Raw genomic sequence first — 15,688 nt, forward strand, 5'->3', positions numbered from 1 at the left:
TATTTACCTACTTAACAAATTTTAATGAATAAAAATTCAAGGCCTATTAATATTTTATCATACCTATCAGCTTACTACTTTATTTATATAACTTTGATTACAACTGGGTATTTCAACGGACATGGTAGGTATTTAGATACAGAAATGATTCAACAACTTTCCATAAAGGTCATCAACCAGATGTGGGTAGGTATATATATCCTGCTTTGTATCTTATCATGCCCATAATCCCAGAATATGTAGGACAACTTCTTATTTCAGTATTGGTTGCCCATTTCATGGAACAACTTTTTTAGTTTGGTGTTGACTCACTAACAAGGCAGAAGAGACAGTGATTAAGTATCCCTATTAGGCAAATTATATTATAAATGCATCCTAACTAATATTATAAATGCGAAAGTAACTGTGTCTGTCTGTCTGTCTGTCTGTCTGTCTGTTACTCTTTCACGCCAAAACTACTGAACGGATTTGAATGAAATTTGGTATACATACGGTCTATACCCTGGGAAAGAACATAGACTACTTTTTATCCCGGAATTCTCACAGGAAAAGTTTTTAAGGCGAAGCGAAGCGCGCGGGAACAGCTAGTAAAAAAATAAAATCAAAAAGTACTTACAATAAACATTTAATTTCACAATCTTCTTAACCAACTAAGCTACAAAGTCCACAGGCATATTATCCAATATTTTCCTTATTTCAACGGCAACCACTGCATTGTCCGTACACAAATCACTAACACCATAAGGTGGCAGTAAAGATACATTTCCTATATCTATTGAGTTTTCTTTTTCAACCACAGGCAGTAAATTCTTTTTTAACCACGAAAAAACTTGATTCTTTCGTACCAGTATTTCTTCTTCTGTGAGGCTGACAGTCTTTTGTTTTTGAGGTCTGTTCTCATTGGGCGGAAGAGTCTCTGCAATGTTTAGTATGGAATGGCCGAGTATGAGGTGGACTTTGAAGGTGTCTTCTGAAGGTACCGAAAGGATTACACTGAAAAGAATAAAAAATAGTGAAATTTGTCTATTAGTGCATTACTTTGGCAAACCTATTATAAGACTATTCCTTCTATAACCGAGTCACTTTTGAAACAGTGGCCATTTTTATATTGTTTCTTTATTCACGGGTGCTATACAAATATACTGATAACACAAAGTCAAAGGCATGGCACAGGACCGGTCAGAGTGGAAATCTACACTTCGAGCACTATGTTCCTGATTAGGGATCCCAGGACCTGATGATGATCGTAATATTAACGAAATATTGTCTTCATATAATATTCAGTCAAATACTTTGCTAGAAGTCACAACAGTAAGAGATCTTGGCGTTACACTGGATAAAAAATTAACTTTTGTGCCGCATATTGACCACATTGTAAAAAAATCAAATAAAGCTCTTGGTTTTGTCCTTCGAAATAGCAAAGCCTTCCGGAACCCGAACACAAAAATCTTACTCTATAATGCATTTGTTCGGAGTGTGTTAGAGTATTGTAGTGTAGTATGGCGTCCCCACTACTCAACCCATATTGCCAGAATTGAGCGTATCCAAAAGCGTTTCGTGGGACACTTATCATATTTTGCAGGAATTTTAAATAAAAAAAAACAATACGTTGATCGATTAGATTTTTTGAAAATTACTTCCTTAGACAAATGAAGAGATCTACTAGACCTAAGTTTTCTGTTTAAAATAATTAGAAATAGAATTGATTGTCCACAAATTTTGTCCAAGTTTAATTTTTTGGTGCCTCGAAGACTTCCCAGACAACCAATAAAACCTTTGTGTCCGCCTCACCGTAATACAGTTCTCGGTTTTAACTCTGCCATTCCTAGGTTAAGCAGATTATTAAATAAATGTTCTGGATCAATTGATATTCATGCTGACTCTTTGTTTAAATTTAAAAATACAATTAATTTCTCAATCAATTAATATATTAATCTAAATTTTTAATTCAATTTTAATTCAATTCAATTTAATCAATTATAATTTTATTTTTATAATTAGTAGGTATAAGTAGTTAAATTTATTTTAAGTAGCCACTAAATTGACGATTTTTTTTTTAATTTTGTGCATGCAGTGTTTACCTATAATTGTTTGTGCATCTAGTTTGTATTTAATTATAGAATTGTAATAGTTTTGATGTAACAAATGTTGGTGAACCATAATAAATAAATAAATAAATAAATGATGATGATGATACTAATGATAATATTTAATAATTTTAAGGTTATAAACAAAGTACCTATGTATTTCTTTGTTACATATAAATAGTAGTTTCTCAATACCAACCTTTTAGACATCGGATCAATTGAATGTACAAATCCACTGTAGGTTCCATTTTTTATTGTTTCTAAAGTCACATACTTATCGATCAAAGTAAGTTGGAAAATTGGGTCTTCTAAAGGTTTTAGGTGGATATTTTCCAGTTCTGCTACTGGTAAATCTGACATAATAAAATGAATAAGATAGATTTAACTATCGGAGTAGCTACAAGTTATAATTTTCAAATAAAATCAGCGATGTATACCAATTTACAAAAGTTAACAAACACATAAAAAATACAGTGGTTAACAGAGTAAGGTGCATGTCAAATAACTCAAATCAAATATGTCAAATACCTATACTCTGTGTTCTTGGCTAAAAAGTTTTTCTATGCTGGCAACATTTATAGTTTTTTTTTTTGAAAAAGATTCAAAATGGCGGTAATAGAGGTGAGAATAATCTTCACTAAACCTAAAAAGTATCGATATTATTTGATCGATTTGCAATGTCGTTAAATTAATATCGAACACTATTGTTTGCGGACATGCTAAACAAATTAATTACGGAGAATTTATGTTATGTTTTTGCATGATATACCTATAAATATAATTTCAATTAACTACTACAGGAATGAAAAAAAAAAACTCGATTATCGATCGATATTTTCGATAAAGATTGTTATTCCCATCTCTAGTCAGGCCGCCGTGGAAAACGCCGTATTTGCTTTGCATTTATCAAGTTTTCTCTTAAATTATGAAAATAAACCACCATGGATCGCTTTACGAATAGCAGTTTCGAGAAACAGACAATTTATGAAATATTCCGGGCATGTCGGCTGTGCGGCGCGGGCGGAGGCTACAAAATGCCGATCATCCAAAATGTTGTTGACTTGGACGATACCGATGTGGAACTGAAGCAAAAGATCAAAGAATGTGTTCAGATCGAGGTAAACTACTTTAATTACCATTTAGAACGAATCAAATATTTTTATTTAGCATTTTTCTATATAGCAAAACTTGTATGCATAAGATAAGATCCTGTCTACAGAGACATTTTTGTATCTAAACAAAACACAAAATTTGCTTATGTTTGCTGTCTGTTCAATATGCCAACAATGTGTTTACAATTAATACATAGATGGTTACATTGATGGGGTCTCGGGTCTCCTATAGATAGTTATCGGTCAAACCTGATGGTGCCTTTTAAATAGTCAGTCATATTCATAATGTAGGTTAGGAATCAGGGGATTCACTTCCCAACAAATTAATAATAATTGTCACACTTAATACAACAAGATGGAGCCAAGGTTAGCTCAGTGCTTCAATGCTTCATACAGACAAAACTGCAGAGCTAACTCATTCATAATTATCTTCATTGATTTGGTGTTTCCCCTGGACCTTAAAAAAACATCCTAAAATACAAACCCAAGCACATGTTTCTTACGTTTAGTAGCTTGTCCTGATGGCTAACTATATAAAATATCTGGAGCTGGTTTGAACCAGCTTGAGAGTGATTTTTATTGATGAAAGTCACAAAAAAAGACGTAAATTTACTGTGCTTCCAAAGCAATCTACATTCCCACATACAAGTCCTTTATCCAACAGCAGAGTTTCAAAATAATCACTAAAGAAAGAAAGTTACTAAAGTCAGAAAATATGATAATTCTAGGTCCACCCCGAAGACAAGATGCCTCCGCTGATCTGCGAGCTGTGCATAGACAAGATAAACGACTTCTACGAGTTCCTGGAGATGTGTCGCATAACTAACAGCAAGACGCGGCAGAAACTCGGCCTGCCGCCACAAACTCTTGAAGTGGTACGTAAATATTGTAAATTGAAGACACCAAATTTTTATGTTACTGTTTAAGGGCAGCGATAATGAGATCAAATCAAATCAAATCATATTTATTGACACCATTAGACACAGGTATAAGAACAGTAGGAGAGATAGATGGAGCCATGCTTAGCACAGTGCTTCAAAGCCAAGCAACTGCAGTGCTAACCACCACTCTCTCATTGTATAAAGCCAATTTGTATGACAATTCTTGTTTGATTTTTGGTCTGGTCCTCATGGCACAGGGTATACTAGTTAGAGGACCAAGGTTTATGATAAATATTTAAACTGTTCAAAAATATTTTATTTATTACCAAGCCTTCTGATCTATCTATTCTATTTACAGCCAGACGAAGACAACTGTATTTTGGGTGTAACAGAACCCCTGTATCACAAAGATGACGATGATTCCGAAGATGAGCCCTTGGTCAACCAAACTGCCATCAAACCTAAGACTCAAAACCAGAAAGTATCATCCAAGAAGGCCCCAAGTCTTACAATTAAGAAGTGTAATGTAAAGGTATTAGATTTTTAACAAGTATAACAACTTAGAAAATTCAATACATATAAAATTATCATGATTAGTTTTTGATGAATTTTCCTGTGACAATATACTGAGATAATAGAAACCCCATACATACAAAACTAAATAAGCTATAGACAGCACTTATTAGAAGTAGTGTCTTCAATCGACATCAGCCCTGTAACCCTAATCTTATAAAGTGCTTAACAAACTTTAGCCCCAATTTCTCTAACCGACCAGGGATTGGATATCGATTATACGTCATCTCCATATAAAATTCTTGACAGATGTGTCAAAAGTCAACCACTAATACCTGGTTATACTTTAACCGACTATGGAGAAATCGGCACTAACATCAAAATTATTCCAACTACCAGATTGAAAACGTGCAAAAAGACAAAAAGCCCCCGCCGAGTCTAACCAGCAAACAGACTAAGAGCAAGGCGGCACTGAAGACGTACCCCTCTGACAAACAGACAGATAGACACACGGACAACAGCAGACGGAGGCTTCGGTCGCCGTCGCCGCCGCCAGAGAAGAGGATTACTAGGAACATGCAGGAGAGTGATGGTGGGAAAAGACGCACGGTACGTTATATTCTTCATAGTATATTGGTGACAATCCCTAGAGGTTTTTGTATGTAGAGAAAAGATGGCTTTGGACACCTTGTTGATAGCTAATGGGGAAAAAACTAAGTGAAACTTTGGCAGCACTATCTAGTGGGCCTTTCAGGTTCTGACCTATTACATTATTGGGGAGAAAAAATGGCGACTGAACCAACCAATTAGAACTGGAGAATCGGGCCTACTCGACAGTGGCGACATGTGGAATTAGCTTTGCATTTTTCTCCCCATTCATTGTGTTCGAAACTAGTAAAACGCATGTATACATGTTCCGGTGCACCGCTTATAGAATTTTTTATCGAGAAGTGTAAAAGAAATTGTGATACGTTGTTCAGTGTTCTCTACTTACATACAAAATGTAGCGTTAACAAATTATATTATTGGTACCTTACTGATATTTTTTCAGCTGGACAGATCAAGTCGCTCGTCATCCATATCGTCCATTTCTGAATCTCCGATTCCGCCACCGAAGAGCATACTGAAGAAAAAAGAAGTTAAGGTAAGTCAAAGTCGTTCTAAGTACTTATACAGAGATTTGAAAAGTTGTAGAACTAAAGATTTTTTCCATTGAGTCACTCTCTTTCGGATTACTATAGGTACAATTTTTTAACTTCCCCTGTATCGTCACAATCCATCACGTCCCACTGCTTGGGGCAAAGTTCTCCTTTCCAATGAAGGAAGGGTTTAATATCCTGTATAAATGAGCGCGTATACATAATATGATGAGGGTTTATAACGTTTGTTTCAATCTAAACAACATCTATTTTTCAATTAGTGTTAATGGTTCTATTTCCAATGTAATTAAATTCTGCTCTCCGCTCTTTCTCTCTCTCTCTCTCTCTCTCTCCCCTCTCTCGCTATCTCTCTTCCTTCCCCTTTCTCTACCCTCTCCCGCTATCTCTCCTCCTCCCCCTCTCTCTCTCTCTCTCTCTCTCTCTCTCTCTCTCTCTCTCTCTCTGTGAACTGACCCTTTTACCAGTTTTAGAAAATTCAAAAAAGGTCTGTAAATTGCAGGTAGAAGACCCTCACAAGCTGCTGGTGGTTCGGCCCAACCCAAAGAAGAGAGTTGCCGAGAAGGAAAGCTCAAAACCTGTGAGCAAGAAAGTGAAGTGAGTACAGTGTTTCTATGCATTTGTGGTGTGGTGACGTTATTATTTTGATTACATTATTGTGATCTACAATTTGAATGAATTTAGGAATGAAACTTAATACTAATTATTCCATCAGAATAACATGTTTGTCCCGGAATTCCCACGGGAAAACATGCGAAGTTCGAGAAAGCTCGCTCTTATTTTGGCACCACACTTGGCTATTAGTCTATTACCTACATTCGTATTTCGTCGCCTTGGAGGTCAATTAGTCCAAACAAACACATTTTTTTTGAGGCTTAGAATGATTGTCTACTGTAGACTTTAATCGATTCTGAATCGTTTAGTATACTTAACTATTTTTTCACATATTTGTGGGTTAGACTTGTTGACCTCCAAGGCGACGATTTGTTATTGGATGTTTGCCTTATTTTCCAAATACCAAAAATTAAAGCAAATTCTGCAATAATTTTGCCGAATATACTGATCACACACGGCACTTTCGGCAAATACAAATAACCAAGTTTAGTGTTGTGGTAGCATTAAATGCTTTCTTCTTCTTCTTGGCGTCCTATGACCCCCCGTGGGGCAAAGGGCAGACACAACGGTTCTCCATCTCTGTCTGTCGACGGCATATTAAATGCTTTAATTTAATTTAATTATTATTCGCAGGATAACCCCGCCGCCGCCCCCGCCGGCGCCTAAACCGGTGACGTGCAAGATATGCAACGTGCAGCTCAAGTCGGCCATGTCCATGAGTGGTCACATACGGACGCACACACCTACTTATACTAGTGAAGAGTGAGTACAATGTTTATCATAGTAATTAATGCTATGAAGAGGACAGTTTTGGGGGTATCCCAGTTTGTTACAAAAAAACTCGAAAGTTCCAGTAAGAACCGATTTAATCAATTTTTATCCCGAAATTTCCACGGGTAAAACGTCATTGGTGGTCAATTTTCATAATTGCTTACTATAGGGACCTCTAGATTTTCGACTGGCACTCCCTTTCTAGATTATACCATAATTATTATGTTTGCTTATCCATACAGAGGAATGATTTGATTCCATCTTTCAACATTACAAAAATACATTATCCCTGAGTGTTATCACCTGATTTTTAAGCGTTTCGGCCGTCTTTGGAAGCAGTTCCATAATAATATGAACAAATAACATTATTTTTATGGAACTGCTTCCCATCCAGTCTTTTAATGTATTTGTATGGAACTCATAGGCTCATAGGCCCTCAGGGAACCCTAAAAAGATGTTACAAAGCTAGCGTCTCCAAGTGAAACATTTTGTTTATTAATAAACAATGTATTCCCTCATTCCAGCCTAGCCTGCAACGCGTGTGGCGAGTGGTTCGCCACTACAGACGAGGCGTCCTCCCACCACGAGGGTCACGGTTCCTTCACGAACCCGTACAAGTGCCGAGTGTGCTACGGCCGGTTCCAAGAGTATGAGGAGTTTAAAGAGTTAGTATTGTTTTTCTTACTTATTTAGAGCTGGAAATGCAAAACAATGATTTTTGCACGTAGAGGACACTTGAGGAAGAAGGCCAAATGAAAATCAGTCATTTCTGGAAAAGTTCTTTTTGAAGTACGTACGTTATGTAGATTAGTACATTTTGACATTCAGACCTAACCACCCGGAAGGTTTTTTTTTGCGAATTTTGAAATTCTGTTTTCATTTTCGGGCTTAGATATAACGTGCTGCACATGTAGGTTTCGGCTTAGTATACCCTTTTGCAACATCCTGTATAGACTATAGACAGAAGAGTGGTTTTGTACAAAGAGAACACTTGAGGAAGGTAGAGGAAACTTGAGGATTTGTGTAAGAATAGCTTGTAATTTGTGAGGTTTCAAAACGCAAAAATGTAACTTTTGCACGTAGAGGACACTTGAGGAACATAGAGGATACTTGAGGAAAGTAGAGGAAACTTGAGGATCAGAATAAGAAGGGGTCAGAATAGCTTGTAATGTGTGTGGCGAGTGGTTCGCCACTACAGACGAGGCATCCTCCCACCACGAGGGTCACGGTTCCTTCACAAACCCGTACAAGTGCCGCGTGTGCTACGGCCGGTTCCAAGAGTATGAGGAGTTTAAAGAGTTAGTATGGTTTTTCTTAATTATTTGAGGTTAAAAAGCCAAAGCTGTTTTTTCTGGACGTAAAGTTGAGAAGTAAACCTTCCTCATTCAACCACTGGGGTGGGTGAACGGAACCCCAAAGCGATGTATAACTGTATCTTATAAATATACGTCCGGCGAACCCTGGGCTACCTTTCCACCAGGTGATAAACCATAGTGCAGCTTTATTGTGACCAATACGCTAAGAAGATTCAACCACCACCTGCCAGATTGTGAGTCAAGCTCAAGGCTGCCACATGCTAAGTTTGTCTGTTACGTAATGGTCACTCTACTACTACAAAGAACTTCTATACCTCACCGAACAAAGTTTTTGGTATTATATTTGTTCTCGGACCTATGTGTATCGTTTGCGTCGTTAAGTCTAAAAGTAATCCTACCTAACGCAAAAGTACATTCATACAAAACTTTACCATTGCAAACATAATCTTTCAGTGTAGCTTCTAGCAAGTTCTGGCTTATCTAATAATCCATTTTCTCCACAGCCACTACGTCAAAGACCCGTGCCTAATGTTCATGGAAGTACCGGACATGCGCTGCGACGACTGCTGGTTCACGTTTCCCACAGGCCACCTTTACGAGGAGCATAAGTGTCCCGGGGAGGACGGACGGAGAGGAGGTAAGAGGAAACTTGAGGATAGATGAGGAAATTGGAGAAAAAATACAAAATATAACTCTTTTGTATGTTAGAGATGCGCTGGGTATGATTCTTAGTAAGAAGACACTTGAGGAACTTTGAGGAAAGTAGAGGAAATTATTCGCTAGGCGTGTGGTGTGACGACTGCTGGTTCACGTTTCCCACAGGCCACCTATACGAGGAGCATAAGTGTCCCGGAGAGGACGGACGGAGAGGAGGTGAGAGGAAGTCTGAGGAATGTTGAGGATTGTAGTGGAAATTAGATTTTATGGGTGTAAGGCATGCAATGTGGGGTTCCGCATAGTCTTTATTGACCAAAACTCATTTCGCATAAATCGTATGGTCTAAACTTTTTTGGCCGAACCATCATTTTGCCAAGCTAAAACTCTTTAGGCACAATCTTTAAACACCTAAGTTTCGTTTGCTCAAATTTATGTTCGTCTATACCTATGTATAATCTTGTTTCTCGTAATGTTATCTTAATAAATGTACAAATAGTGGTATTTTTCTCCTACATCACGATATTGTATGATCAAAAAATCGAAAGTTAATTGGTCGTTATAATTATGACAAACCCCATGAGATCGAAACCTAAAAATAGGTGCGACGACGAGCAAAGCGAGGAGGAGCGTGTTAGGTGCACATGTTCATCAAAACCAAAGCGGAGCGCAGCGAAGCGGAGCGGAGCGTTTTCCAAACAGCGGAAACAATACAAGGCACCAGTTTGCGCTATGTATGGAGACGCTTCGTCAAAGTTAAAGCCAAACGAATATTATTACTTTGTATAAACCTAATAAACCTATGCCATAGCATTATTAGGCTATTCAAGATTTGGCCATACCATTATTAGGCTAAACAATGTTATGCGAAATAACTTTTTACTAAACGAGATTTATGCCATACGATTTTCGGCGTAACGAGACTTTGACCAAACGTTACTATGCAATACGAGATTAGGCAAATAAATCTTATGCCAAAAAAGGTAGAACCTGCAATGTGATGTGATGTGATCGTCACCATTATCATTTAGTAAGCGTTTATTGAAAGAAAGAGAAAATTTTTATATTCTTCGTAAAATGAATGATGAAAGTCTAAAAATAGACTCGCAAGTGAGCCACCCACTACTGTAGTACTCATATAGGTACTCCCGTGATAGGTCGCGAGCCGTATCGCCGTTTTTGTATTTGAGTAGGTACAATGCACTTTAGAATCTAGAATTTAGATGTGCAGGTTTCCTCACGATGATTTCCTTCACCGGAAGAAAACTTTCATTCATTTTATTCAGTATGTAATACATAATAATATATATACTTATGTATTGTTTTCAGGAAAGTGCAGCAAATGCAGCCGTAGTTACGCGCTGCTCAAGAACCAAATGAAACATGAGGCGGTCTGCAACTATGGCAGAAAGAAAGGTATCTATGTTTCTCTGTTAACAATATAAGCTCTATTATATTCTCTTTGGCGGTGTCCGTACCTGCACCTGGCTCTCTCGAGTGGAACCTTTGTGCATATCCCCAAAGGTCTAAACAGCCTCCCTAAGCTAGGAACATTTGCCACAACGCTGGTGCACTGCTGGTTGGTGGGTTCACATCACATACCTAAATGTGTCAAATCTAGATATGCAGGTTGCCTCACGTGGTTTTCTTTCACCGAAATAGCGATAGTATACATTGTACTTAAATTCCAAAGAACTCATCATTTATCATGTCAGCGCCGGGATTCGAACCCGCATCTGATTCTCTGGCGTGAGAAGCGGGCGCTTAACCGACTGAGCTATCACCGCTCTATTAACAATAGCAACTAATAAGTTTCTCCTATACTTCCTGTAGGATCCATGGAGCATTTTGATGTCAGACTGCCGTCTGAAGGTATAGTGCCTGTAGTTTAAGATCGAGTTGTCAACAGCTACAGGTCACTATAATTATATCAAGTAATTTAGAAAACGGGTTACGTGTACTTCCTGTGGGTTGACTGGTAGAAAATGCTGTTAACCTTAAGTCCACCCTATGATGATGATGATGATGATGATGATGTCCTCCACGACGTGTCCGTCGACGGCGACACCTTGTCAGTTCCTGGCATGTGCTCGTACGTGGTACGTATTAGTGTAATAAAGGATTAAATTGTAATTTCCCTTCACTTCCCCAGGACAGCGAGAGCCGATCATCGATCCGGAAGTCAAGCGGCGTCTGAGGCGCTGCAGTGTGCGCGTGGCGCGCTGCGACCCGCTGCTACGGAGCAGCGCTGGGGGGCATTATGACGCCGCCGGGGTGCCTAAGGTTAGTAGACTAAGAGGACGTATTATGATGCATTACCCAAGGTACTTAATAAGGATAAGAAACTATTATTGTGCCTTCAGTGAGTAGTCCAAGTCGGCACTATGACGCCGCCGGGGTGCCTAAGGTTAGTTGTCTAACTGCCAGTGTCAATACTCTATCTATCGATAGCTGACAGGTACTATCATACGACTTTGACACATAAAAAGTTGCATTCTGTCAAAATCGTATGAAAGTAACTGTCAGTTATCGATAGATAGTTATTGAAACTGACAGTAAGAGGACGTATTATCACGCATTACCTTGCCTAAGGTCAGTAGTCCGAGTCGGCACTATGACGCCGCCGGGGTGCCTAAGGTTAGTAGTCTAATACTCCCTAGTCATAGGCAGGAGGCTTGCTTAGCGCCTCGCGAGTCACTAAGCTTACCTATGTGACGATCCCTATAACCCCCCTTACCAGCTACGTAACCTTTTGTATTTGTAAAATTTTACTCAAACAACGTGTTTCTTTGTTGCCAGGTTTACGGTTTGGACCCCAACAGCGTGTACCCCTACCTCCGCATCAAGCGGGAGCCCTCCGACGGGATGGTCAACATCAGCTACGACGCGCTAGACTTCGTGCACTGGGACTCTGACTACTCCAGCGACGACACTGACGACTTTGAACCCAGAAGCAAGACGAGGAAAGTTGATAGCCTGTCCACGATGACGCTAAAAGTGTTGTTCTCTAAGAAATGTTTGGGAAAAATTCCCAGGAAACGGAGAAAGAAGCATTTCAAAGAGGAGATTGGGTTTGATTCGATTTTGAACACTACGGATGCTGATAGGGATATTAAGAAGGATATAGATGATATAATAAGTGGTTTGGATAAGGCGTGGGATGATGATGATGATTTCGGTGAGGTTGATAGGCCGGGGAGTGAGTCTATTCTCAATGAAAGCGATGAGAAAGACGTCGGTAAGGAAACTGAGAATATCTGTAATATAGATTTTGGTCTTAGTAGTGAAGGGGATACGGAAATCAAAGACGGTGGTGGCACCAAGGATAATAATTTGAATGATGATGATACAAGGGAATCGCTGCAAAATACCACTGATAATAATAAGAATCATGATGATGCTGTTAGTGAAAACAAAGACGTAGAAATGAAAGGATCTGACACAGATGAGAAAGGTGATTCTCAAGATAATACTAATGGTAGTCATAAAGATAGTTTGGATGCCTCAAATGATAATTCTTCGAGTGAAGTAAATAAAGATTACATTGAAAGTCAAACGTTCACACAACAGGACAGTCCAACATTTACTCAACAATTTGACGGGAGTGCTGAAACCGAAACTCAAAAAGATGACGATGTGGGAGAAAATGAGTTGTTTAGTGAAAAAAACCAAGATAGTATAACTGATAATGCAAAAAAATCTACTGAAACGCATACATCAGAAGCGAAATTTGAAAATAACATAGCTGGAGTAAACGAAGAATGCAACATTGATGTTTCAAGTGAAATAAATAACGACAAACAAGAAGCAGCTACCGAAGCAAATATAGTAGAAGCAGCCAAAATAGTTTCTAGTGATATCACGAATGACAGTAATAATGTAAATGCTAGTAATGAAGAAAAAGTGCAAGAAAATGGTGTAAATACTAAAAATACACATAGCGATAAGATCGAGTCTACAACAGAAAGGAAAGATAGAGAACTAATGGAAGCTCTTGATGAGCAAATATCAGCGAATGATAATCATGATGACGATAATGTTAGGAAAGAAAACACAGAATTATGTAATGTTAAAGCTAAGACGTTAGAAAGTAACCCAGATATGAAATCTATGGATTTAGACGCTGTATCTGATGAAGAGTTTAATTTTGATTAGGTAGTTTAGAATTGTCAGGTGATAGGTTACAAACATAGAATAAAGATGTTTATTATAATATTAATATGGCATGTCTTTGAATTACTTCCCATACTGTCGATAAGTATATTACTAATTCTATTTTATGCGAAAATTATTAAAATTACTAGTAAATATGGTTTTAATCATCAAGTAGTTCAGAGTACAAATTAAGAGGTAAATTCAAAGACATACCTACATCAAAATCTTAAACAAATCTATTTCTATTTAAAAAAGATACGAAATAACATAATTACGAAATGATGATTCGAATATAGGACATGTACTCATGTACATGCACATGTAGGGGGCCTATCGCGAAGTCAAAACCAAATTACATTTATGAAGTAGTGTTAAATTTAATACATTTTGTAGACGTCTTTTCGCTCCCATGATATTCGTGAATGTTCGTTAATTTATAAACTTGCATCACAGAAAAAATCACTACGTTTTTTACGTGCATGGTTGATATTTTGTTTATTTTATTAAGAGATCTGTATAAGCTTAAGTAAAAATATCATTTAGTTTGTAAAAACGGAGAATATAATTTTTTGTTGAACTGGTAAGTGACTAATATTGTTAATGATTATGTTTTTTTCTATTAAGTACAACAATTTCGTAAGTACCTACTTAAGAAAGAACAAGATAAAAATATAATGAAAGATAAAAATATTGATGTGTTTTATTGGGGTTCCGCTCATCTTGCATAATCTTTATTGACCAAAACTCATTTCGCATAACTCGTATGGTCTAAACTTTTTTGGCCGAACCATCACTTTGCCAAGACTTATGTGGCATAAGGCTCGTTTCGTCTAAAACTCTTTAGGCACAATATTTAAACACCTAAGTTTCGTTTGCTCAAATTTATGTTCGTCTATACCTATATATAATCTTGTTTCTCCTAATGTTATCTTAATAAATAATATATTAAGTATGTAGTAAATGTACAAATTGTGGTATTTTTCTCCTACATCCCGAAAATCACGATATTGTATGATCAAAAAATCGAAAGTTAACGACCAATATAATTATTATTACAAACCCCATGAGATCGAAACCTAAAAATAGGTGCGACGACGAGCAAAGCGAGGAGGAGCGTGTTAGGTGCACATGTTCATCAAAACCAAAGCGGAGCGAAGCGAAGCGGAGCGGAGCGTTTTCCAAACAGCGGAAACAATACTAGGCACCAGTTTGCGCTATGTAGGGAGACGCACCGTCAAAGTTAAAGCCAAACGAATATTATTACTTTGTATAAACCTATGCCATAGCATTATTAGGCTATTCAAGATTTGGCCATACCATTATTAGGCTAAACAATGTTATGCGAAATAACTTTTTACTAAACGAGATTTATGCCATACGATTTTCGGCGTAACGAGACTTTGACCAAACGTTACTATGCAATACGAGATTAGGCAAATAAATCTTATGCCAAAAAAGGTAGAACCGTTTTATTGACCTAACGAAAAATATACTCGAGGATTAGGTACCTATTTCTTCTCAGTGACCGAGCCTCTGGGAAAAATGATTGTAGACGTTGTAGTGTAGACTCTTTTCCCCGAATTCATAGGACGAACTGTCTGTTTAAGCCCCAATTTCTCCATAGTCGGTTATCTAACAGACCAGGGATTGGTTACCAATTATTATAGCTACGTTATCTCCATATTAAATTCTTGACAGATATGTCAAAAGTCAATCTCTTTCAAGGATTACCTGGTTATGCTCTTACTGACTATGGCGAAATTGGCACTAAGGTAACCTATCGGTATCTTACGTAGGTATCAAATGGATTGTCTTAAAACGGCGTCGGCAATGCCGATGAAGTGGACACACTTGCGTGAATTTCTATACAAATAATAATGAATCCGATGCGTCCGTTTCGTACGATGACGAAAGGTAGACGCTTACCTTGTTACCTTTATAAGAGACTTGCATCCGGTGCGGGTGCCCGCCAGGCTCGACAGGCTCAGGAGATCAAGGGGCAGAAGCCGATGGATACCTTTACCTGGAACAAGAACGGTAAGGGAGTGTGGACTAAGGGTGCTTACATAAAGAATCGGGTTCCCTTTATCTACCCGTACCGGTAACTTGATTAGGTACACTGAGAGATTTAAAACCGAGAAATCCTCTAGCGCACTCGCAAAAAGATAAACAGCAGGTTACCGGTATGGCTAGATATTATATGGAACCCTGTCTCTATGTAAGCACCCTTACTCGCTAACACAAAGGGTCGAACTTAGGGTATTACCACGATGACGCTTGCATTTAGTTACTTACCTAAGTTACTGACGACTGTACCTAATCTCCGATGGGGTAGTCAAGTCATAGTTAGTCGCTTTATAATTAGTGTTATAGATAAATTATAAGTAAGTGCGTGATACAATATTTAAATTAGCAAAAACACCTGAA

The 15,688-nt window shown here is 37.9% G+C and overlaps 2 protein-coding genes across 2 annotated transcripts; one reads left to right on the top strand and one right to left on the bottom strand.

The window, feature by feature from the left end:
- Positions 1-609: 609 nt before the first annotated feature.
- LOC105393636 lies at positions 610-2,542 on the bottom strand. The gene is made up of 2 exons (XM_011565430.3): positions 2,287-2,542; positions 610-993 (listed from the first exon to the last, which is right to left on the bottom strand). The coding sequence occupies exons 1-2, from the start codon at positions 2,445-2,447 to the stop codon at positions 651-653; spliced, it is 504 nt and encodes a 167-aa protein (XP_011563732.3). The 5' UTR covers positions 2,448-2,542; the 3' UTR covers positions 610-650.
- Positions 2,543-2,933: 391 nt separating this feature from the next.
- LOC105393650 lies at positions 2,934-13,327 on the top strand. Its single transcript, XM_048624295.1, has 13 exons — positions 2,934-3,205; positions 3,928-4,074; positions 4,439-4,612; positions 4,993-5,202; positions 5,645-5,737; positions 6,253-6,347; positions 6,981-7,127; positions 7,661-7,801; positions 8,956-9,089; positions 9,176-9,325; positions 10,436-10,522; positions 11,259-11,389; positions 11,906-13,327. Exons 1-13 carry the CDS (start codon positions 3,029-3,031, stop codon positions 13,259-13,261), a joined length of 3,042 nt encoding a protein of 1,013 aa, XP_048480252.1. The 5' UTR covers positions 2,934-3,028; the 3' UTR covers positions 13,262-13,327.
- Positions 13,328-15,688: the final 2,361 nt, after the last annotated feature.

This window comes from Plutella xylostella, chromosome 11 (assembly GCF_932276165.1).
Source record: "Plutella xylostella chromosome 11, ilPluXylo3.1, whole genome shotgun sequence".
Lineage (NCBI taxonomy): Eukaryota > Metazoa > Arthropoda > Insecta > Lepidoptera > Plutellidae > Plutella > Plutella xylostella.